General features: G+C 37.8%; 2 protein-coding genes across 2 annotated transcripts; both read left to right on the top strand.

The window, feature by feature from the left end:
* Positions 1–10,826: 10,826 nt before the first annotated feature.
* On the top strand, positions 10,827–12,619 carry LOC146471510 (uncharacterized protein KIAA1958 homolog). Its single transcript, XM_085120808.1, has one exon. It carries the CDS (start codon positions 10,936–10,938, stop codon positions 12,199–12,201), a length of 1,266 nt encoding a protein of 421 aa, XP_084976934.1. The 5' UTR covers positions 10,827–10,935; the 3' UTR covers positions 12,202–12,619.
* A 5,402-nt stretch (positions 12,620–18,021) lies between these two features.
* LOC146471509 (beta-1 adrenergic receptor-like) lies at positions 18,022–20,406 on the top strand. Its single transcript, XM_085120807.1, has one exon. The coding sequence runs from the start codon at positions 18,539–18,541 to the stop codon at positions 19,433–19,435; it is 897 nt and encodes a 298-aa protein (XP_084976933.1). The 5' UTR covers positions 18,022–18,538; the 3' UTR covers positions 19,436–20,406.
* Positions 20,407–22,099: the final 1,693 nt, after the last annotated feature.

Here is a 22,099-nt window from a genome sequence, read left to right as displayed (position 1 = left end):
ATTTGTGTTGCACTGCATCAATACCGAGAGAGGAATTTACACGGTGTAACGTTTGCTTTTGAATATCTCATGCTTCTCATGAACTCGCAAAATGTTGAAACTCCTTGGTAATTCAAACTGTTATTTAACATGGTTTTGTCTATTTGAGATTTGAAAATGTTTTATAATCGTTAAAAATATTTTGCGCTGTTTCAATTAATCGTAAGCAAGCTATGCCGTGTAAATCTTTTACATATAGGCAACGTTAAATAAAACAAGCAAAAACGCCAAATAACACAATTGCAGTTCAGTGTTTCGCTCAGAAATTTGTTTACAATTTCAATCTTCTATCAAGTTTAATTTATGTTAACAATTTTAGCTTAACATGTTTCGGCAATTATTGTGAGATCTGAATTATTTCATCTTTATAAAATTTATTATTCAAAACTTGTTCATGTTTTTGTATTGGAATACCTACTGTAATTTTTTCTTTCAATTATATCATGGTCACCTCTGTTCAAATCGCTCCAATTTTCCCGCCAAAAGACTTAGAAAAATACGGGCGCCACAAATACGCGTGCGCAAAATTTTTAAAAAATATATATATGCCAAGTACTTAACATCTGTTTTAAAATCTTAAATTTTCCCGCCAAAAAACTTAGAAAAATACGGGCGCCCACAATACGCATGCGCCGTTTTTTTTAATTCAATAGTTGATTTCAGTGTTCTTTGCTAAAGTTTAATTGTAATATAATAATTAGAAGACAACAACAATAAAGGTTCAAAACAATAATTCCACTTTCATTGTCTTTATATTCTCTCTCTTAAATAACTATTAAAATTATTTTTACAAGTTCTACTACTTAAATAGTTAATTAATTGAGTGTAAATCATTTAATTAATTAAAGGTGTAACAAAATTTTTTTTCCTATATATACTAAGTCTTTTGGCGGGAAAATTTGAGTACATTTGCACAGCGTTTCCCCTGGCAACAGTTTTGACAAAAAAATTAACAGGGTATCCCTTGAACAATTTTTCCTAATAAGGTTCAAGATTTCCCCTACAGGTTTAAACCCGCCAAAAAAGATACACCATCTCGTGCAGAAGGCTTTTAAACCGAAATCGAAAAATAAAATCCAAACCTCGCTTAATCTTCAAATTTTCTGCACGAGATGGTGTATACAAGAGAATATTAAAAACAACATGGCAAGCCGTGATGAAGACTAAAACTAATTTTAGTGAATTTTCTTTATGAAAAGTAGTTTGTTCGGAAATTTTGCATGCTACAGAATGTTTAAAAAAAATGAATCTCAAGTTTTCCTATCGCGATATTTTTTTTTATTTTAAGTCCAATCAATTCTTAGCTTAGCTTGCCATGTTGCCTTTAATAACAAGATCTCTTTCTGAAAGACAATTTTCTTTGTAGCACAGTGGAAAATGCGTGGCCTAACAATTTTGCCGCAATTGCAAATAACGACTTTTTGGAAGTTTGGAGCAAGTCATAAAATTTAGAACGTAAATCAGAGAATTGTATGGCTCCATGTTCTTTCTCGTATCAAATTCTAGGCGAGTTAAAATATTTAGCTCTTCTAATCAACGCATTGATAAATCAGTTTACTGTGCTACATCGAGAACAAGCTTGCAGAGAAAAGGTCTTTTTCTCCAACTTAACGTCTAGAATTAAGAGTTTATCATAAAACCCCAATGTCTGGTTCATTGAAAAAAAAATTACTGGTTCAAGTGTCAACAAGTTTCCTTTTTAAATATCGGAAATTTGTGTAAAAGACGATCAAAACATGAATCAAATACAGGTTATGCAGACCACAATAAACACAAACAAAATCAATTTAAAGGTATCTGCGTTTGGTGAGGAAAGGAATCTCGTCGAAAGCAAGATGAACGTTATTTTAAAAGCTTAATTCAGTTGAGATTACTTTCATGTTGCCCCTGTTAAAATTTTCACATGCATGCGTGCATTGGCAACAATGAAAACCGACGCCAATATTCAAAGCGAATTGCAGAAACGAAAAATTGAAGTCAATATTAGGATTTTTGAGAAATTACGCGACCAAATTAATCTTTTCATTCGCTGAATTTGTGCTTGTAAATACAAATGGTTCCCTTTGTACCAAGAGTGTTTAGTCGTAGAACAATATATAACTGGAATAAGCTTGTGTCCAGGAAAAAAATATGTGAAATAAATTCGCCGAATAAATATTTGTTGGCTTGGTTCCGAACGGAAATCTTGAAATTTGTTGTATAGTGAACAATAAATTGAATTTGTGTTCCTAGAATTTATTATCACGACAATAATTGGGACAATTTTGTTCCAAAAAATTCAATTGCTGAAAAAACGTTTCGAAACCTTCAAGATATGAAAAATCTACGATAACGAAGACATTTGCGTGACGAAAAGTCTTTTTGATCATTATTAATCAACGGGTTCCAAAATCTTTCACTTTTTCATATATTGTTCCATCTTTTTCTTCTATTAAAAATCGAACAACAATCAGAATATTGTGGTGCAGTGCAGATAAATTAGATCAGGAGTTGAGTTAACTTAAAATCTCACTTGAAGTTTGCAATAAATGAAACATCATTCGCTGTTGTTTACTCTCCATAATCAGATTTTTTTTCTTCAAAAAAGTGTGTTAGCGTTGTGGTCTGTATAACAAGCCTTCTTTATCATCGTTAAAACAAACTTTCCCTCAAACCAGACATCAAGATTTTATGACAACTATCAACTGTGACACAATAAGAGAACACAGGCACTTTGAAGAACGTGCAAAACATTCGTGAGTTTTTGATTTGGGTTTAGCTTAAATTTCGTAATTTCACTTGTGAAGTTATAAATTAACGCTTTAATTTTGCGCAAAATTAAGGAGTAATTTGTCGCCCATGATATTACCTTTGTAATAATTACAACCAGAAAAACAAAGTTCCGTGGATTTCTTACTTAATTCAGAGTAAAACTTGAAAATGCCTCTGTTCTCTCGTGCAACAAAAGTTTATCAGTGGATGCAGCGAAGGTGTGGATATTTATAAGGAGGCATTGACAGTTTATCACATATTCGTAGATATTTATTCCCAGTTGAGAAAAAATGTATGATGCCAGCCTTTGAAAAAATGTGAAAATAAGTCAATTTAAACTTTCTCTAATGAACGGAAATGTTTTCAATCTTTTCTTTCCGGAAAAACGTACATTTCGAGAAAAATATAAACACAAATATCGATGCCACAACACGAGAGTTTCAAAGAAAGAAACAACAAATTTAAAGTTTCGTATTGAATTTTAGTCGTAAAAACAAATTTATTCGGTTTTGTTTCACAATTGCAAGTGTGAAAATGAAAAAAAAAATGGAACTTCAAGAGTGGTTTGCATTTAGATGAGCTTGACTTCAGAAAAGCGTGTCGTTTTTTAGATTAGATGAAATTTGATATCAATTTTATTGTTTTATTTTGTTAGAATTTGAAAACTGGGAAAGAAAACAATCTGCAAAAAATAGTATTTGTTTCTTGGTTGGTTTTAAAAAAATATTTTAGTCAATCAGTTGATAAATAAAGAGTTGTTCTTAGTTCAAAGAAGTTAAATCCTGCAAAAAGTTTGCGCTCGATAAACTGTTGGTGTCATCTTAAAATACGAAACATCCTTCGACATCGACAGAGTCAACAATTATTAATTTTACTGTACCTAAACGTTGAGCGATCAACAAAACAAAATCGCAAATTTTTATTTCCTTTGTAGGTCAGAAGATTCAATAAACAACTAATTTTCGTGAACACGGCAACCAAAATTCGTTAGGATGCTATGGCATAAAGTTTTAACACCAAATAGACTCACCAAGCAAACCGTTAAATTACCCATCGAATGAATTAGAAGATCGCTCAACGTGTGGCTGATATTAAACTTAGTTATGGCATGTTCTTTTATTTTTCTCTCATGCCAAGCCTTATGCCAAATTGAGATTTAGTTGAGAAAAACTGACTAGATAATGTTAGCAATTCTGTATGTGAATTAATTTTAAAGTCCAATTCAAGTATCATAACAATTGGAAGAGTAGAATCAGACGATTATCAGCGATATAATTTCAAAATTTTTTTAACTCAGTTCACTTATAACCAAAATTCAGTGCAAAATAAATTCAATTCCTGTCCTGTACTGTCATTTTGCTACATTCATTGGAATTGTTAATTCTTCTGTAAAATTAATACATTTGATAATAACACAAGCTAACAAACTTGTTCAGCCATCATTTTACTTCAGCTAGACAATATCAAAGTTCTTATCTTTGCCGAGTTCCTTGTGCCCTGTTCTTCCACCCCATTTTGTATTCTTGAATCTTTCGTCGTTCCTTCCCACCGCGTTTAGCAGTCCTCCTGAAAATGAGTAATACGGCAAATTAGCACAAATGTTTAATTTTAAAACACATAAAACGGAAGAAACTTATAAATATTGTCATATAATGTTTCAATTCAATTCTTACACGCTTAGGTCAACTTTGTTTTACATAGACGAGACAAGCCAAGCTCAAATTGAAGCAACGCTGAAAGCACGTGCTAACTTCACCGAGAAACTATTGTAGTATTTCAGCTTTCTGGACAAGTTTTAGATTATAAATCGTATTAAAAAATAAAATGCTTACCTCGATTGGAGTTGCCTTTGACTCTTTTCCCTGTCGTAAGTCATTTTAGCGTCTTGGCAGTTCTCTCATAGTTCCCTCAAAAGCACGAAATTTTTTTCACAAGAACAAGACATCTTCACACAGTCACGGCTTGTGTGGTTGTGACAAATTCTCGAGTTTTTCATGAATATTGATTAGAAACTGAAACCAACTGCCGATTACTCCGTCAAAATGAACATTGTTTTCACGCATATTTTAGCAAATGAATCCCAAAGCGAAAATAAAATAAAGAAGACAAAAAAGAGACGGCCATTGTATGTGCTAAAAGAGTTGGCATGTATATAATTAACAATTCCAGACGTGCACGGAAAAAAGGAAAATGGGAAATTCTTCAACTCTTGACCTGAAGTGAAACCATCGATAAAAGCTTCACTGTTTTGCAGCGTTCTGCTGCACACTATTATCAACTGATCCAAAATCGTATAAAATAATTTAGCATTTCCAGGTTTCTTGCTTGGGGTCATAATAATAGTAAACCTTCCGCAACTTTCCAAACCCCTCTCCCCTAGTGTCGCCAATTTGACACGCCGACAATTTTGTGACGATTTGAAATTCATCTTCGCCGAGTCTCGGAACAATTCCCTAAGCGCAATAAACAACAAAAGGCTTTTGTTTGGACTTGTGAAGACGAATTTGACTCACTACAATGGACCATTTCTTGATACGTTAAGCAATCTAAGTCAAAGATGAACTTTACTTTTTTTAACCAAAGGATAGTTTTTTCAAATGGAGAGCTTAGATTCCTTTGGATATTGAAATCAAAATGGCGGCCAGCCCTAAAAAATCCGTCATCTTGGGGTTAAGCATCAAAGGCATTGTACCTTTACATGTTCCCTTTTGTACTACCTTTTTATACTTACGTTTTCCCTTCACGGTAACACTTAGGATCCCTTTTCAGTGAAACCTAGCGTCTTTTTTTTTTGTTCCAGCTCTTTCCAAAGCGTTTCTGTGTATTAGTGGTGTATTCTTAAAATAGCAGGACTTGCGTAATGACACCGCACTGGCGTTTTCCATATTTTGTAAATCTGTTAGGAGACGTTACCGTAAAACTTGTAGCAATTCTGTTGTTCTTTAAGTGAAGGTTACGTCCCCGGCTATACGCGAGGTCACAATACCGTAAAACTCGCTGCTATAAAACCTTGACGTCCCACTTTGACGTCTGTATTATTTATGTTACAGTTAATGATCCGTACCGGAAAGGGCGTGGGGGTACTCTTGGAAATTTTTGTTGAGGGCGTACAGCTTGTTTTTCCAAAGTCTGACCCTTTTTCAAACCAAAGCATGTAATTTTCTTGTACCCTTCTCAAGATCTGGCCTCTATAATTCATATCCATTTTCATACCTGATTTCAAGAATCCATATCCGTTTCTGACTTTACAGCCCAAATTCTTAAAATCTATACCCTATTTAAGATCAAAACAGCTAGAAAACCGTACCCTTTTGGCGCCGCACATACATATAGCCATGTACCTCACCCTCCCGGAATCCGTATTCTTCGCAGGCTTGGGGAGGGGGTGGCGTTTTCCCGCGCTTGGCGCTGATTACAAGTATATGCCTCGAGTACTGATTGGTTCTTTGCGATGGCAAGTCTCTCATGATAGGCCAGAGTAATTACTTTGGTTTCGGTTTTATGAAACTAAAATGAAAACCGCTTTGAACAACACCAAAAAAGCAATCACGCAATGAGCATTCAAGGAAAACCAATAGTTTATTCCTTGCTATCATTCACCACTGAACACCCGAAACCAAAGAAGATGCAAACGAGTTGACTTAATCTTCCATTCCTAATTTTTTCCGAGCAGACACTCCTGAAAAGAAAACGAACGAAAATAAATAACCATTTGTTCATTCACTTCAGATACGAGGAATCATAAATAGGGTATAGATTTTAAGAATTTGGGTCTGAAAGTCTGAAACGGGTATGGATTCTAGGAGGGAGAGTGTCAAAAAAATTGTAAATTTATATAAATCAGGAAACAAAAATTAAAACAGGAATTGCTTCTAGGTCACTAACAGCAAGAAACCTCTGAAGTGAATTTTCAAGGAACGTCGTGGCAACAGCAAAATATCAAAGTTTTTAAGAGTCATTGTCTGAGAAAACCAGGCAGAGGTAAAAGATGGGGGTCGGCTGATTTCCTTCAAACTTTCACCATTTAATGTCTGTCCGAAATGATAATGAATGATGCTATTTAGCAATTCTCCTGCTGTTGCGTTTCGTAGTTTGACCACACCCCCTTATTTTGACCCTCACTGACCCTGATGTCACGAAAAAATATATGCGGAATTTGAAGCTCGATAAAATATATTTTGCGTCATTTCTGGGGACTCATATCGATTGCTTGTAGTGTTTACCGTCTAAAAAACGCTGTTAACGGAAAATATCCCGACTTAACATAAAATTTAATTTTTTATAGAATTTTGCAATTTCCTTGCGATCGCAAAAATGTCTTGGGCCAAATGTGAGGCAATTTCGAAATTGTTTTTCTCACAGGTGCGGCGTTCCTTTCCGAAAATTTCAAGATATTTTTTAAGCCAAACATCTGTTCTCCCAAAGTCAGCAAACGACGAAACGCAACAGCGGGAGAATTGCTAAATAGTATCATTCATTATCATTTCGGACAGACATTAAATGGTAAAAGTTTGAAGGAAATCGGCCGACCCCCATCTTTCACCTCTGCCTGGTTTTCTCAGACAATGACTCTGAAATATGAAACATAACGCAGTCACCATATATCCCATGTGTCAAACGTTACGTTGGACCGTTCTCTCTTGGGCTTATTATACTAAAATGCAAAATGGGTTATAAAATAAATACTGAACCATTCCAGGCTTGCAACGAGAGGAAAGAAATCAGCAACTCGTGTTTTTATAGCGTATTTTAGAAACAAAAATGCGACAACTTGAAAAACAGCCTGAATAACGCTTTTTCAGTTTCAATTCATTCCGACCTACTCTGTCTCTTGCCAGAGGCACTAATCGACAGTTTTATTGCACTGAGGGAATAATTTATAACAAAAATGGACTATTTTTTGTTGCTCTTGAAAGGCAAACATTTTTGAGCTTTGAGATGACATCTAATTCGCCTAATACTTCCCCTTTAAGCCAGTATTCCTCTTTTAATAATGCCTGATGCAGCTTGAATTGAATAGACTGACTCTCCCACGAACTAAGGAAGTGCTATCGGAAGAATTTCGTAAAGTTTCCAGTAAAACCAAATATCATGCTAAATTGTTTGAAACAGGGTATCGTGACAAGGTCTCGCGTGATTGGCTTACAACCCTCCTAAAAAACAATAGAACAATCAACGGAACAATACCCCCAACCCTAAAAACAATAGCAACTGCTACACAATTAAAACAATTACAAGCTTAATACGAAAGCTGCTACACTACTGATAATATGGCTCCCTCCAAATCCGTCCCTAATCTGTTCGAATAAAACGACCGTGGCTTCGTCTATCGAATCCAAGAATCGCTGTTGGGTTTTGTCCGCAATAATGTAGACTTTCAAGAGGTTGTTCTTAAAGAGGCACTGTTACGGAGATTTTGCTGTATGCTGGCCAAAACAGCTCAAATATTTGACAAAGAAACCCTTCTTTAACGTGACATCACTGTCAGAGAACCGGGAGGGAAATATGAAATGATTTCTCCAAAGGAATAATAGACTATAAATATACAAATTGGCCATTTTTTTTTTTTTTGAAGTTGCAATCCATTTCCATCCAAGCCAACGAAAAAGACTCATTCTACTCTCTGTGCACTTGTAGCATTAATTTGTAACAAAATTGAACCTTTTTTAACGTTTCCGTCGATACAAATATGTTTTATAGCCATTCAAAGTGACATTAAAAAAAGAGGTGACACTGCCCCTTTAAGGTGACTCTATACAGTTATTTGGCGCGCGGCAACTGGGTAATAAAATGGCGCGAGCGCGCGGTTTTCTAACTGATACGTGAATTTTCATTGTGCTGGCACGCGAAACAAGGCCAGTTTTAGCCTGAAAAGTAAGGCTTTTTTAACACGTTTTCCACGGTGAATTTTTCTGAAAATTGATAAAATGTTAGGATTTAGCTGGTATATGTACTCCAAAAAATCTTAGGGAGAACTATACATGCACAACTGCAATAAATGGCAAAAACGAAAATTGCAGAAATTGGCCAAACCTACGTACAGAATTTGTTTTGACTTTACGGGGAGATACTTTGGAGTTTCTCCCTTCTTCTTCTACACGAAAAAATAGCGAAATTTTACCGAACGAAATTCGGACAAACCCGTTTTGAAACTAGCTAGGAGTGAAGGAATCAGCAGATGTATCATCCACTGATTGCCATGGAAACGGGGTTTACCAGTTGTAACGGTGTTTTTAGCAAAGCATAAGGACTTATTAGGTACTTGAAACTATGTTTGAACCCGGATATTTTCACAGGGCTGAAAGAATCAGAACATAAAGAAAAGTAGATATATCACTACCAACTGAAGAAATGGTATAGAGCCACCTCAAACCTCTCGGCGTATTGCACGAGGCGAACATAGACGCATTCTAGGTCCTAACGAATATCGAATTCCGCAAAATGTTTATATACGATTTGGATTGCCATTGTAGTCATTTCTCGTTTGGTATCCTCGTCGCCAATTTAATTTCGAGAAGCCATCAAACTTCCAACGTACAGTTACACGTGAGCCTAAGTGTTATACTGATTAACTACACGAATACATCATATATTTATACTGAGGTGTCCCCGCCAATTCGGGATACAGATAGATGTCCCGGATGTAGAGTCCAGACCCTCGCGTGTAGTTAAGCCATTACGCAAAGGATATCGCAAAGACCTCTTAATAAAGAGAGCGTAAAGAAATTGAGATCTCGACATAAGTTGCCTCTAAAATTGTGGCTTGTCTTTTCTACTAATCTCACTAGTTAGAAGAAATAAGCTGCTTTTATTGTATTAGCACTGGAAAATTTAAAATACTTACCCCTTCACCGTCGGGATCAAAATTCGCAATCAGGAACTTCCGGTTGTAAGGCTTTTTGACTTAATTTCGCTCAATGCTGTTCACGTTCACCATCTTGAAAAAAGAGAAGATAAGAACGTGCTTTTCATTTTCTCGGTCGACTCTTCCCATTGCCCTTTGCGCCAATCTTAAACCTTCCCATGTTTCCTTAGTTTTAGGATGAAAATTGGGTCAAAACCCATAGGCCATAGATTGTAGTATTAGGATAAAAATTAGGTCGAAAAGCACAGTCTATAGTATTAGGATGAAATTACATCGAAATCCATAGTCTGTAGCGGTAGTTCTAAGATAAGAATAGGGCCAAAATTCATAGTCTATATTATTAGGATGAAAATCATTTCAAAATCCATAGTCTTTAGAATTAAGATCAAAATTAGGCCAAAATCCATTGTCTAAACTATTAGGATGAAAATCAGTTCAAACCCCATAGTCTATAGTATTAAGATGAAAATTAGGTCGAAATGCATAGTCTATAATATTAGGATATATTTTAAACCAAAACCCATAGTCTATAATATTAGGATAAAAATTAGGCCTAAACCAATAGTCTATAGTATAAGAATGAAAATAAGGTAAAAATCGTAAGTCTATAGTATAAGGATGAAAACTGATTCAAAATTCATAGTCTATAGTTTTTGGATAAAAACTGGGCAAAAATCCATAGTAGTAGGGTCAAAATTAGGCCAAAATCCATAGTCTATAGTCTATTGTATGACGATGAGAATTTGGTCAAAATGCATAGTCTAGTATACTTCTAGAATGAAAATTAGGTTTAAATCCCTGGTGTAGCTATAGTATTTGGTTGAAAATTAAGCCAAAATCCAGTAACTAAGTGTATAGTATTGCGAACGAAATTAAGCCGAAATCGTTCGTTTATAGTAGTAGGATGGACATTAGGCCAAAATCCATAGTGTGTAGAATTGTTATGAAAATTGTGCCAAACTCTACAATGTATAGTTCCTTATCTCTCCCTCTGACTAATTAGCGTTAAGGTACTAAGGGAAGACTAAGGGAGCACAAGCGTAAAAAAATGAGCCCACAAGAGGGGTGGGAGGGAGGGGCGACCAGTTCCTGGATGTCTTCGCTAAATGGCACACCTTGCATAAATTATTGTGTCTTTTATAATGCTACTGAGTCATCACGTGGGATAATGAATATTATTATACAATGCTGATGCTATCTCAATTTTGATTGGCTAAAAGCACCCCGCTAATTCTAGATGGCGCTGTGTCATCGCGTCACATCTACAGACACTGGCGTTTATGCATGTAGGTATGACGCGTTTTTGCAGACAATGGTTTTCGTCACCTGACAAGCTAGCCGGCGGTTTGAGCAAGATTGTCATGGCGGAGTCCGCTTCAAGATTCGCGTCAGTCTCAGAAGCGGATTTAGGACGCCTTGTTGACGACAAGGACGCAAAGAACACCAAACGAGCTACCAAGACAGTTCTTAGAGTTTTACAGCAGTATTTGAAGGAGAAGAAAGTTCCCGAACCGCAAACCAAAGATGGCATCAGTAACGTTCTCAAACTATTTTATGCCGAAGCTAGAAAAGTCGATGGAACTTCTTATTCCAAAAGCACTCTCAACAGCCTGAGATTTGGACTGAGCAGACACTTCAAGGCGACTCTTGGCTTCGATATAATAAACGATCCAGCATTTGCCGAGGCAAACAAAGTTTTTGGCGCCAAGTGCGTTGAACTAAAACGACAAGGGCTCGCCAAAGTCGAACACACGCCACCGATCTGCGAAGAAGATCTTAAAAAGCTGTACGAAAGCGATGTTTTTAACCAAAACAGCCCGGAAACGCTTCAAAACAAAGTTTTTTTCGAGGTTATGTTGTACTTTTGTCGCCGAGGAAGGCAAAATCTTCGTGAACTCAAAAAAGCTGATTTTTCATTCTGCACGGATGGCAAAGGTGCAAAATATGTGTGCAAAACAACAGATGAACTCACAAAGAACCGACGAGAAAATGATGAAGGATTTGAAGGAGGCGTGATGTTCGAGAAACCAGGACCACACTGTCCTGTGGCTTCATTTGAACGGTACATACAGCACCTGAATCCCTCAAACGAATTTTTGTTTCAGCGGCCGAAGAAAAACGCCGGCATATCTGATCAAGTGTGGTACGATAACATGGTTGTCGGAGAGCGTTTGCTCGGTGAAAAAATGAAAAGGATCTCTCGAGAAGCCAAACTTTCAATGTGTTACACCAATCACTCGATCAGGGCAACGGCGGTTACAATCCTGGACAAGTCCGGGTTCGAAGCAAGGCATATCATGGCGGTGAGCGGGCACAGAAATGAATCCAGCATTCGGAGCTATAGCAGGACTGACATTTCAACCAAGAGAAAAATGTCGGAAACCCTGACGACAGAGTGCGAGGTGAGAGGTGAGGAAGTGGCTATTAATCCGCACCAGTTATCTCCTGTTATTAGCCTTTCTCAAGAGGAATTTATTGTACAGAACTCTCATTCAGAGATAACGAAAAATTTTAATTTCTTCAACTGTAATGTCAACATTCATTAAACGCAAATCGGGAACTTTTTTCATAAGACCGTACAACTTAACTTTAGAATTTTGTTCAAAAGTTTCAGTTCGATTCAGTTTTTCCTGAAACGTTTTCAGATGTTTTAAGCTTAAATCCTTTCTGTAAACCTTTTGAATTCCGCTTTACACGTTATTCACGGCTGTCATTAATAAAGATGTTTACACTGAAACGTGTCATTGCGTGGCTTACTTTGTTGTTGTTCTGTGAAATGTCTCAACGCTTGTACATTTATAATTGTATAATAAAACAATTATTGGATTCGGTTTTCGCATGATAGCGAAATTATCAAGGCCTCGGTTTGTGTTATCCGCCTCAGCCTTCGGCTTCGGCAGATAACACAAACCTCGGCCTTGATAATTCTCGCTATCATGCTCAACCTCATCCAATAATTGCTTATTACATGAACTCTGAATAGTTCCTTATCCCTCTCTGTGACTCATTAGCATCAGTAAGGCATGGTCCGAAGACTCCTGTCTCGCTTAACTAGGCAACACCAGCAACACTAATCCGCTTGCCAATCCTTATCTAAATGACATATGTGATTCCTTTCTTGTTTCCTCAGAGGCACCGTGTGTCTGAGCTATGTGAGCTTGATCCCTATTCACACATCCTTTTTCCCAATCCTTACCATCCCCAACCCTTTATTTATTTTATTTATTTTTTTAAGCCTAATGATATTTTAAGGACCGAAGGCCGTAGTGAATCCAGTTAAACTGCTTTGTCTTTGGTAGAGTTCAGGTAAGTCTAAAGAAGTATTTGCAAGAGCGTCGCTCGCTCCCACCGGGCAAAGTACTCGGTTCAACTTCATATAGTGTTCCGCCGTTTTTAAAGACCTCCAGCCCACATGAGATAGTATATCAGGCATCTGAGTGCCCACCAGTTCCAAAAAGATCGCTGAACCACTTCGCAAGGCAGCCATGGAGGGTAATATTGCGCGAACCGAAGGCATGAAGACATGAGGAGGACTGCTGTAATGAACACCCTTAAAACTCTCTTAAAAGGGCGGAGGAAACTCCATGGTATTAAAATTCCTAGAGATGTACCCCAGAATAGTTTTCCCTATCCTGGTAGTCCTACAAGATAACGTTCCACACCTCGAGATGGTTGTGAACCTCCCCAGCTACGAACATATTCGGATCCCAAAAGTTCACTTCACGAACAGCCGAATGCTCCCCCGATGGAACTCTCTGAAGGCTGGGCAGCGCTTTGTTCCGTCCGACCCCACCCAATGGATCTTCCTCTCGGCAGCCGTTTGCTGCATCTCAACAGGGGAAAAACATCCCCCACCTCTACCATCCCTCTCACTTGGAGCTACAATAAAACGAGACAGATAGGAGGGTAATCAACGGCTGCGATTTGCACTCAGACGACTTTCTCCCGACTCAGGCCTAGAGAAGATGACTGCCACTGCCCGACAAGTCGAAGCAACAAGGGATGCCATCGTTGACAATCGCTTGCAGCGTCATCTCTTAGGACCCAGATTGACAGGAAAAAACTGGCATGTATATCTCAGGGGACTATGAAATTCATAGTTGACAGGATTCCGAAGACATGAGGCTCCTCACTTTGGGACTCACACGAATACCCCTGAGATCACAGAGAAATAAATTCGAGCTCTTCCCCTCGGGATTTACACAGATATCCCTGGGCTTACACAGAAAACTGAGCTACTCTCTTCGGGATTCACAAAGATATCTGTAAGATTACAGAAAAAATAAATTATAAAATTCGAGCTCGTCAGAAACCCCCTCTCCACTCTTCACACAGCTATTCCTGAGATCACAGAAATTTAAAAATTCGAGCACTTCTCCACAGGATTCACAGATTTAACCCTGGGCTCACACAGAAAACCCGCTCTCCTTTCTCTGGGATTCACACAGATATCCCTGAGATCACAGAAAAAAATAGATGAAACCCTTCACTTCGTGATTCACATAGACATCCCTGGGCTCACAAGGAAACCCGAGCTACTCTTTTTGGGAATCACACATACACCCTTGCATGAGATCAGGTGTGAGATCACAGAAGAATAAATGCGAACCCATCACCGTACCTCGGCATTCACATAGATATCCCTGGGTTCACAAGGAAACCCGAGCTACTCTTTTTGGGAATCACACGGATATACCTGAGATCACAGAAAAGATAAATGCGAACTCTTCACCTCGGCATTCACATGGATATCCCTGGACTCACACAGAAAACCCACTTTCCTCTCTCTGGGATTCACACAGATATCCCTGAGATCAGAGAAAAAAAAAATGCGAAATCTTCATCTCGGGACTCATATAGATATCTCTGGGCTGCCAGAGAAACTCAGGCTCCCAAGTGGGGTATAGGGCGAAGACAAAAAATGCTATCTAATTTTCGTGGTAACCATTCACTTCCGTTATTTTTGTGAAGCTTAACAAAAGTCATTTCGCAATGTGCAGATTCATTCTGATTAATAGGAAGTCGTCGGACTGTTGGTGACTATTCAATCCAATTCGTGAACGGCAGAAACGGCCACAGTCCCCACAGATAAAGCCTAATGCTGCTGGTGCTGATGCTGCTGCGTTTGCTGCAGCCCTTCTCGTTGCCCGCTTTGCGTCGGCTTCGGCTTTCAGTTTTGTCTCCCCCGCTCGGAGTGACTGACTGACTGCACATGGTCTTCCATGTCGATCAGACTCATTCCAATCATGGCGTCGTAAACTAGGAGTGCTTCAATTTGCATTTGTCAGAACTGGCCGACCAGACCAGGCAGTTCACAAACGGAATGCGCAAATTTGAGGTCTAGTTTTATGATATTAGTCCTTCAAATTTCTTCAAACTAACGGGTACCATTTTCGGAATGTTCAAATGTGAACGTTTTTGACACACCCACTTCTTTCAAATGGGCAAATCCATTAGTTACTGACCGGCCAGTTATGCCACTTGGAAAGCGCCCCATAATACAAAAAAAAAAATCCTTCTGGAACAATTTCACCTAGACTAATCCGTGGATAAGTACAGAGTGCCTACTTTTGTTACTGCCTATACGTTCTGTGCATCTCGAGAAACCCGGTTTCCTATGGGTGGTGCCTATTAATACAGGGGTATTTATGAGTGGTTTAAAACTATGCGAAGAAAGCAGAACTTAGCAAGTGCTCCTGGTATCCATAAATAAAGGGGAAAGGGACCATGTATTTTTCAGAGATAATAAAGCTTCAATTTGGGAAAAAAAGCCATATACTGCTTTGCAATTTAGCGTCTTTTGGAATTATTGTTGCTTAGCTATCTCTTAAAAAAATGCGTAGTTGTTGTGGTTTAATTTGCCGTTGGTTTAAATTTTATTTTCCATTGTTTCATATTCATTATCACACATTATCATACCCGAGAACAATAGGGAGGTAAAATTTAAACCAATGATAAATTTGAACCACGACATAGTTACCCCCAATTTTCTTTTTGGATTCCAATAGCCCTTGCTAAGACCTACTTTTCCTGCATAGACACAAACTGCGAAAAAATAACTCTTATATTAGTAGGCACCTTTTTTTATTCACAACGAGTCAGCCAAGTTCTAACTGTTTATTAGTTTATTTGTGGTAACAATCACAAATACAAAGTAGACACTCACGGGAACAGACCAGTTAGATTTTTTTGGTTTGATTACCTTCTAAAAACCATTGTTAATTAAGGGAATGCTTATGAAACTTTGCCATGTTCAAAGTTAGTAACCATGGTGCTGCAATTTATGTTGGAATGGACGCGATAGTGCACAATCCTTTGTTTTAACGTTCAACTACAGCTTCAATAATATCTTAACAGGAACGTTTCTATTGGCCAGTTGCTCCGACACATTTCAAAATCTATTGTGGTCTTTGCACAAGGCGGCCAAACATGCTAAAAAAAACATAACAAAGAAACTTGTTTGGCTTCATAACCATTCCCGTTTATTATAACTTTAATTTGTGAAAACATATTCACCGAATTACAAATAGTCAACGGACGTTACAAGACAGAATGGCAAAATAACGAAAGAGAGAATCGAACTTTGTCGCACTTCACGGCTGCTGATCAGCTGTCTTGCAACTTTTGCTAAATTTATTAAACGCGTGGTACGTTGAGCGCTCTCTTTTCCCTTCCATTTGCATTTTTATATAATTATGTTTCTGTCATGACTTTGCCAAATTTGGTATTTTTAAACAGTTTCCGGTCATTTTATTTTTCTTTGCTATTTTTAGCAACGTTTGCTAAATTCGTGCATTGTTCGGGGGTGTCTTTGCCTTTCTGTTTAATTTCCCTTGTTTTATTCGGTTTATTTGTTATTTCAGGCTTGTTTTTTTTTTTTTTGCACCATTTAATGTATCGCGTTTCCTTGAACCGAGGAACAGTGTTTTCAAATGTCGCTCGTATCTCATAATCGCTTAATTCTTTTGCCCTGGTTGTTGCAGCTTTGTTTCATTTAAAGATTCCTTTTCTAGGATATCAAACATCAAAGAAATCACTCAAAGAGATACACGAAAATTAATATTAGGTTCAATTCCCCATGACACGGCAAGACCAGCTGGCGTTGACATGTCATTGAAGACAACTCTAGTTTTGCATCACAAATGATTAAGCTTTCTGAAAACTTATTCACAGCGAAACTACAAATTAAAAAATTGATCAAAAATTTAATCACCTAGCGCTAAAACTGTGCTGCAAAAAAAATGATAATAACAAAAAAAAAAAAAAAACCCCTATTACGAACGTTACAAGACAAAGTCCCTGGATTAAACTTTGTGGCAAAATAACGAAAGGCGTACAGAATCACGAGCGTTGTTGCCACACTATTTCACAGTTGCTGATAATTTGTCTTGCCACTATTGCCAAATTTCTTAAACGTGTGATATGTTGAGGGCTCTCGGCCTTTTGACTTTGCAGTTCTTTAGATTTGCCATCTTTTTCCAAATTTGGTACTTTTGATCAGCACCATTCAGCATCAGCTGCTTGCCATTCTCTTTGTTATTCTTGTCACATTTGCTAACTTCGTGGTATGATCAGGGCCCTCTTGCCCTTTCTTTAATTTGTATTTCTTTTTCCTTGGTCTTTTCGGTTTGTTCGTAAGTTTAGGCTTGGTTCCTTTTTTACACTATTACATTTGCTATTTTCGTGGTGTAAACATTCACTTTCGTTATTTTTGTGAAGCTTAACAAACGTCATTCGGGTGTTTTGCAGTGTGGAAACTCGTTCTGATTGCGAGGTTTTTTTACAGCTTCGATTCGTGAACTGGTTACAATCATTGAAAAAATAATCGAGCGACTTTCGAAAGTTTTGTGTCTTCAACTTTTTAATTGTATTGTTGGAAGAAAAGGAATCGTACTTTTAACTAGGAATCTTCAAGCTACTGTTTTTCAATACTTGTAGCAGTGCGTTTTGTACCAGGTGGTTCACCTTTCGAGTTTGTGAAAGCTACCAAGTATCATGTTTTTTCTCGTTGCTTCAGTTTAAAAGCGTAATGATTCAAATAGCAAAAAAAAACCACAATTCTAAAGCTCCTTGGAGATGTCGGGTCTGCATTACGGCACTGATGGGTTGAATAAAAAAAGCATGTGTATACTCTCCTAAATTAAAAATACCCATTTACGTTCACCATTATGAAACAGGTTCTCAGCTTTCTGCATGGCACTTAACGCTTTGGAGTTTAGAGTTAAGTGCCATAACAGTGTAAGCTGTTATTTATCCCGTTTATAACAAGTTCGTTCAGTAATTTTTATTACTTTTGAGTCCGGTACTCTTGAATTAGTGGTAATAACGTTTCCTAATTTTATGGTGCGAAGGCGAGTCATACGGAGACAAAAAATTGCTAAAATGTGGTTTCAGTCAGCTATAGTGCAAGGCAACTGTCAGTATTCATACAGCGTCTAGTGACATAGGTTAATGGCACATTAAAGCAAGTGAATCGAACACAATGTTAACACGTCATTCGACGTGGAAAATTAATTTAAGTTTGAAATTTCAACCGCTTCAAAAAACTACCTGTGGGCGACGGACAGGATATTCCTATCTAAATTTAAACAACAATTGTCCGTCTGGTTTTTAACGCAGGTGTCTTAAAAGTCCGAAAAGCTCAAGATTCGCTGGGCGGTTATTAGTGGTTCCGTCTGCAAATATATACCCTTTCGCTTTCACATAATTACAATACAGGAGTTGGAAATTAGCATAAGGAAATGACAAACTTGATCGATAAAGGGAACAATTATACTGTATAAAGAAGTTTGGCGAAGATCGGTAGTTTTTATTTGCAGCAAGGAAGTTCAACTTGATAATTGTTCAGACCCAAGAAAGTCCGATTTCTGCACTACATTCGCCATGAGTTGCGAAGACGAAAATTACGAATGTTCTGCCAATTTGTCACACGACTGGCGTGCAATATTTATTTTTCTCAATTCTGTCGCCATTGTGATTGCTCTCGGCGGAAACGCGGTAATTTTGCTGTCCATTTACCAAGTGCGTTCGCTAAGAACTACTTCCAACATCTTCATTGCGTCTCTAGCCGCTGCCGATCTCGTGGTCGCATTGCTTATGCATCCGACTTACATCGCTTTAACTGCCACGAAGAAGTGGTTCTGCTCCCAGGCCGCCTTGTACAGAATGGAGAACTTTCTTTGGATTCAGTGTCTAGTAACATCAACATTTACTCTCTGCGCAATTAGCATCGACAGACTCATTGCTGTGACATCCGCTATGCAGTACAAGCAGATCGTCACAAAAAGGCGGTGTTACTACGTCGTCGCGTCCATTTGGACCTCATCCTTGGTTTTCGGATGTTCTCCTCTACTCGTTGGCGATCGCGATAAAGCATCTATCGTTTGGATCGTATGCCTTGTGTTGACTTTTGTCATTCCTTTAGCCATCATTATTTACTGCTATGCTCATATATTTAGGGCAGCTCAAGATCAGAAAGTAAAAGTTTCCTCCTTAAATCCGGCTGAAGCTGCGGAAATGTTGAGAAACAGAAAAGCAGCTTGGACGGCAGCCATCGTTATTGGTCTATTTTTCGTTACATTTTTTCCCAACGTCGTATTTTCTTGTCTTGACTTGGCAACTAAGGATGGCTGTGAAAAGGCTGTGGTCTACAGACATTGGTTATGGGGCATCCTTCTTGCTTTCAGCAGCTCAGCTTGCAATCCCTTCGTTTATGCTGCCAGGATTAGAGAATTTAAGTGTGCATGTAGAACGCTTCTTGGCAATTTTATTAGACCCTAAGACGTAATCTCAACGGTCTTCTAAAAATTTCAAGTGCATTTGATAAATACGACTCCGAGAACTGAATAGCTGAGAAAAGAAAGCCTGAAAATATTCACGTTTGAACAGGATTCGATCCCATGTCCCCACGATATCGGTGAAGTGCTCAAATACACAGTTAGAACGAATTTTATACATTTCACTTCTATGAATTTGATTTTGTTAGATACCTACGACTCTAGAGTAGAGCGGAAGTATATTTATTCCGCTGCAATATTCAGCGTTGATACATTAAGATTTTGTTTTTAAGATGTTTGATTTCAGTTCTGGCACGCACATTCTCCTTTAATGTATATATGAGGGATAATAATTATCTACCATCTCGCCTCCAAATACTCCCAATTTTGAAATCAAGGTTCTAAGGTCTAACACAGTAAGGTGGACTAAATCAGATAGTGTAAGAAGCCTGGTTTTGAACTTTCAAATTCTAATTAAAAGTTTCCGTACATCAATTCTTAAGGCACTTTACAATTCTTTAAAATATCATTCGCACATTTTTAACAGATCGCTAAACAATAAATTCAGAGTCTACAATAGATTCAGATTGGATTATAAAGCTAAGACGCAACTAAAACCGCAGGTTCATGAGTCCATGTGTGAAGACCAAGCAATGAAAGCGTATTTATACTAAAAGGAAAAAATAAACAAACAAACAAACATGGAAGTGCTCAAACAATAACTTTGCGGGGTATGGGTGAACATTTTCAAAACGCTCCGGTCCAATATCACAAGTAACTCTTATTTTAATATAATGCGAAGTTGGTGATCCAAACAGTGTGTGCCAACGATTCATAAGAATGGATGTTGTTTTCCTTCTTCAGATATGCGTACTTTTTTTGTAAAGATGCCAAAGATACTTTTAAGCTGCCGATTGTAATCCTGTAATAAAATATTTTGTAGTTTTTAATAAATTTAAAACTGTAGAAGTACAACAGGAAAGTCATTTTAAAATTTAATACAGTAAATGAAAGTAAAGTTGTTTCAAGCTGCAAGGAACGGATGGCTGGCCCTCATAACCATCCTATGTCTACGTATTGATAGGTAGAAACCAACCATACGCTAGACTTTTTTTGTTTGCTTGAATTGTTTGCTTTGAATAGGATATTTTCTCATGCTAATTTGAGCTATTATTCTTTGCTCTCTCCACTGGGATTACAAAATTTGAATTTGAATAGGAAGAGGAAATGAATTCTGGTTGTTGTGGTCATCATGAAAAATGTCTAAAAATTAAAAGTTCTTCGGCAAAATTGAAGGCACCCCACCCATTTTTTTTTTTTTTTTTGTCAATCGCAGATATCCTTGTTTGCGTTGTGCCTACACTTATTATGAATCAGGTGTACGTTTCTCAAAGCTACGGAGAGGTTTCGGACCGGAAAAGTCCCAAAATTAAAACTTCTTTGGCAAAATGGAAGGCATCCACCGGTTTGAAACGTAACTGAGTCTCTCAGTGTCTTTTTCATTTTTTTTAATCGAAGATATAATGTAACTGTATGAAATACTTTAACTGTCCACTGCTTAAAGTAGAAAGATCTTCAGTCACGTTTGGTTACAATGCTGTATTGTTGCGTTCCCAAATCTGCATTGGCATAAGATGTCACATGCTTTACTGAGCCTTTTTTGGATCAGATATCCTTGTTTGCGTTGTGCCTACACTTATTACGAATCAGGTGTGCTTTTCTCAAAGGTACGGAAGAGGTTTCGGGCTGGAAAAGTAATTTTCGTACCCGTTTTCTACAGATTGCCGGTTGTTTTTCGTACATACTGACTCAATCTCTTTCTTAATCTTTCTTAATCTTGAAAGACTTGAAATGTTAATACTTTTCAAAATTGTCAAAAATTGAATTTTTGGTTATAAATTTTGTGCATGTAAAATAGTTTGTCTGGTTCGAAATCTTTGCGGCAGTTTGAGAAACGCACGCCAGAAGCGTCTTGGTTGCAGATTTGTGTTGGCGTTCATACAAAACATGAAAGGGAAATGAAAAGTTCTCTGAGATGTCACAATAGTGAGACCTTTGTCACTCGGCGGCCATGTTGAGTCTCGGGAGAATAAAAGGTTTTGCTTTTGCACGGCAAGCCTCGCAATGAAGCGAATTCAGAGCGAGGCTTGGTGTGCAAAAACAAAGCTTTTTATTCTCCTGAGACTCAGCATGGCCGGCCGCCGAGTGACAACGGTCTATTCCAGAAACTTATATGACTCCCGGGCCCCGTTGTTCAAAGCCCGATTAAGATAATCCCGGATTAACGTGAACTTTGATGCGAGTTTAATTAATCATCAACAAAGATTCTCCCAAAAGATTTTTGTTCCTCAATTTTGCCTTAGACTTTTCTTAACCTTTAGTTTGAAATTAGCCTTTTAAACCAATTTAAACGAGCGAGGTGAAAACGTCGATTAACTTTTGATCGTGAATTAGCGTTAACCGGCTTTCGAACAACCGGGCCCCGGAATATCTAAAGTGGAACCTCAGACAGTCGTGGACCATCGTTGTTTGCCATGCTCGAGCTCTTCAACTGAGTGAAGAAAGCCCTCTTTCTCCTCAATGTGCCGATGGATATGCAAGATCCTAAGTTCCTCAAGAGTTGAAGGCGTTATCATTCGGAGCCGTCTTGCCTGGTCTCAGTAATAGG

Source organism: Pavona decussata, unplaced genomic scaffold (assembly GCF_977016875.1).
Source record: "Pavona decussata unplaced genomic scaffold, jaPavDecu1.1 SCAFFOLD_102, whole genome shotgun sequence".
Lineage (NCBI taxonomy): Eukaryota > Metazoa > Cnidaria > Anthozoa > Scleractinia > Agariciidae > Pavona > Pavona decussata.
Note: the sequence above shows the minus strand (reverse complement) of the source record. Positions and strands in the feature narration are given on the sequence as shown.

Coding starts and splice junctions, on each gene's coding strand:
- LOC146471509 (XM_085120807.1), top strand. CDS start 18,539: ATGAGTTGCGAAGACGAAAATTACGAATGTTCTGCCAATTTGTCACAC.
- LOC146471510 (XM_085120808.1), top strand. CDS start 10,936: ATGCATGTAGGTATGACGCGTTTTTGCAGACAATGGTTTTCGTCACCT.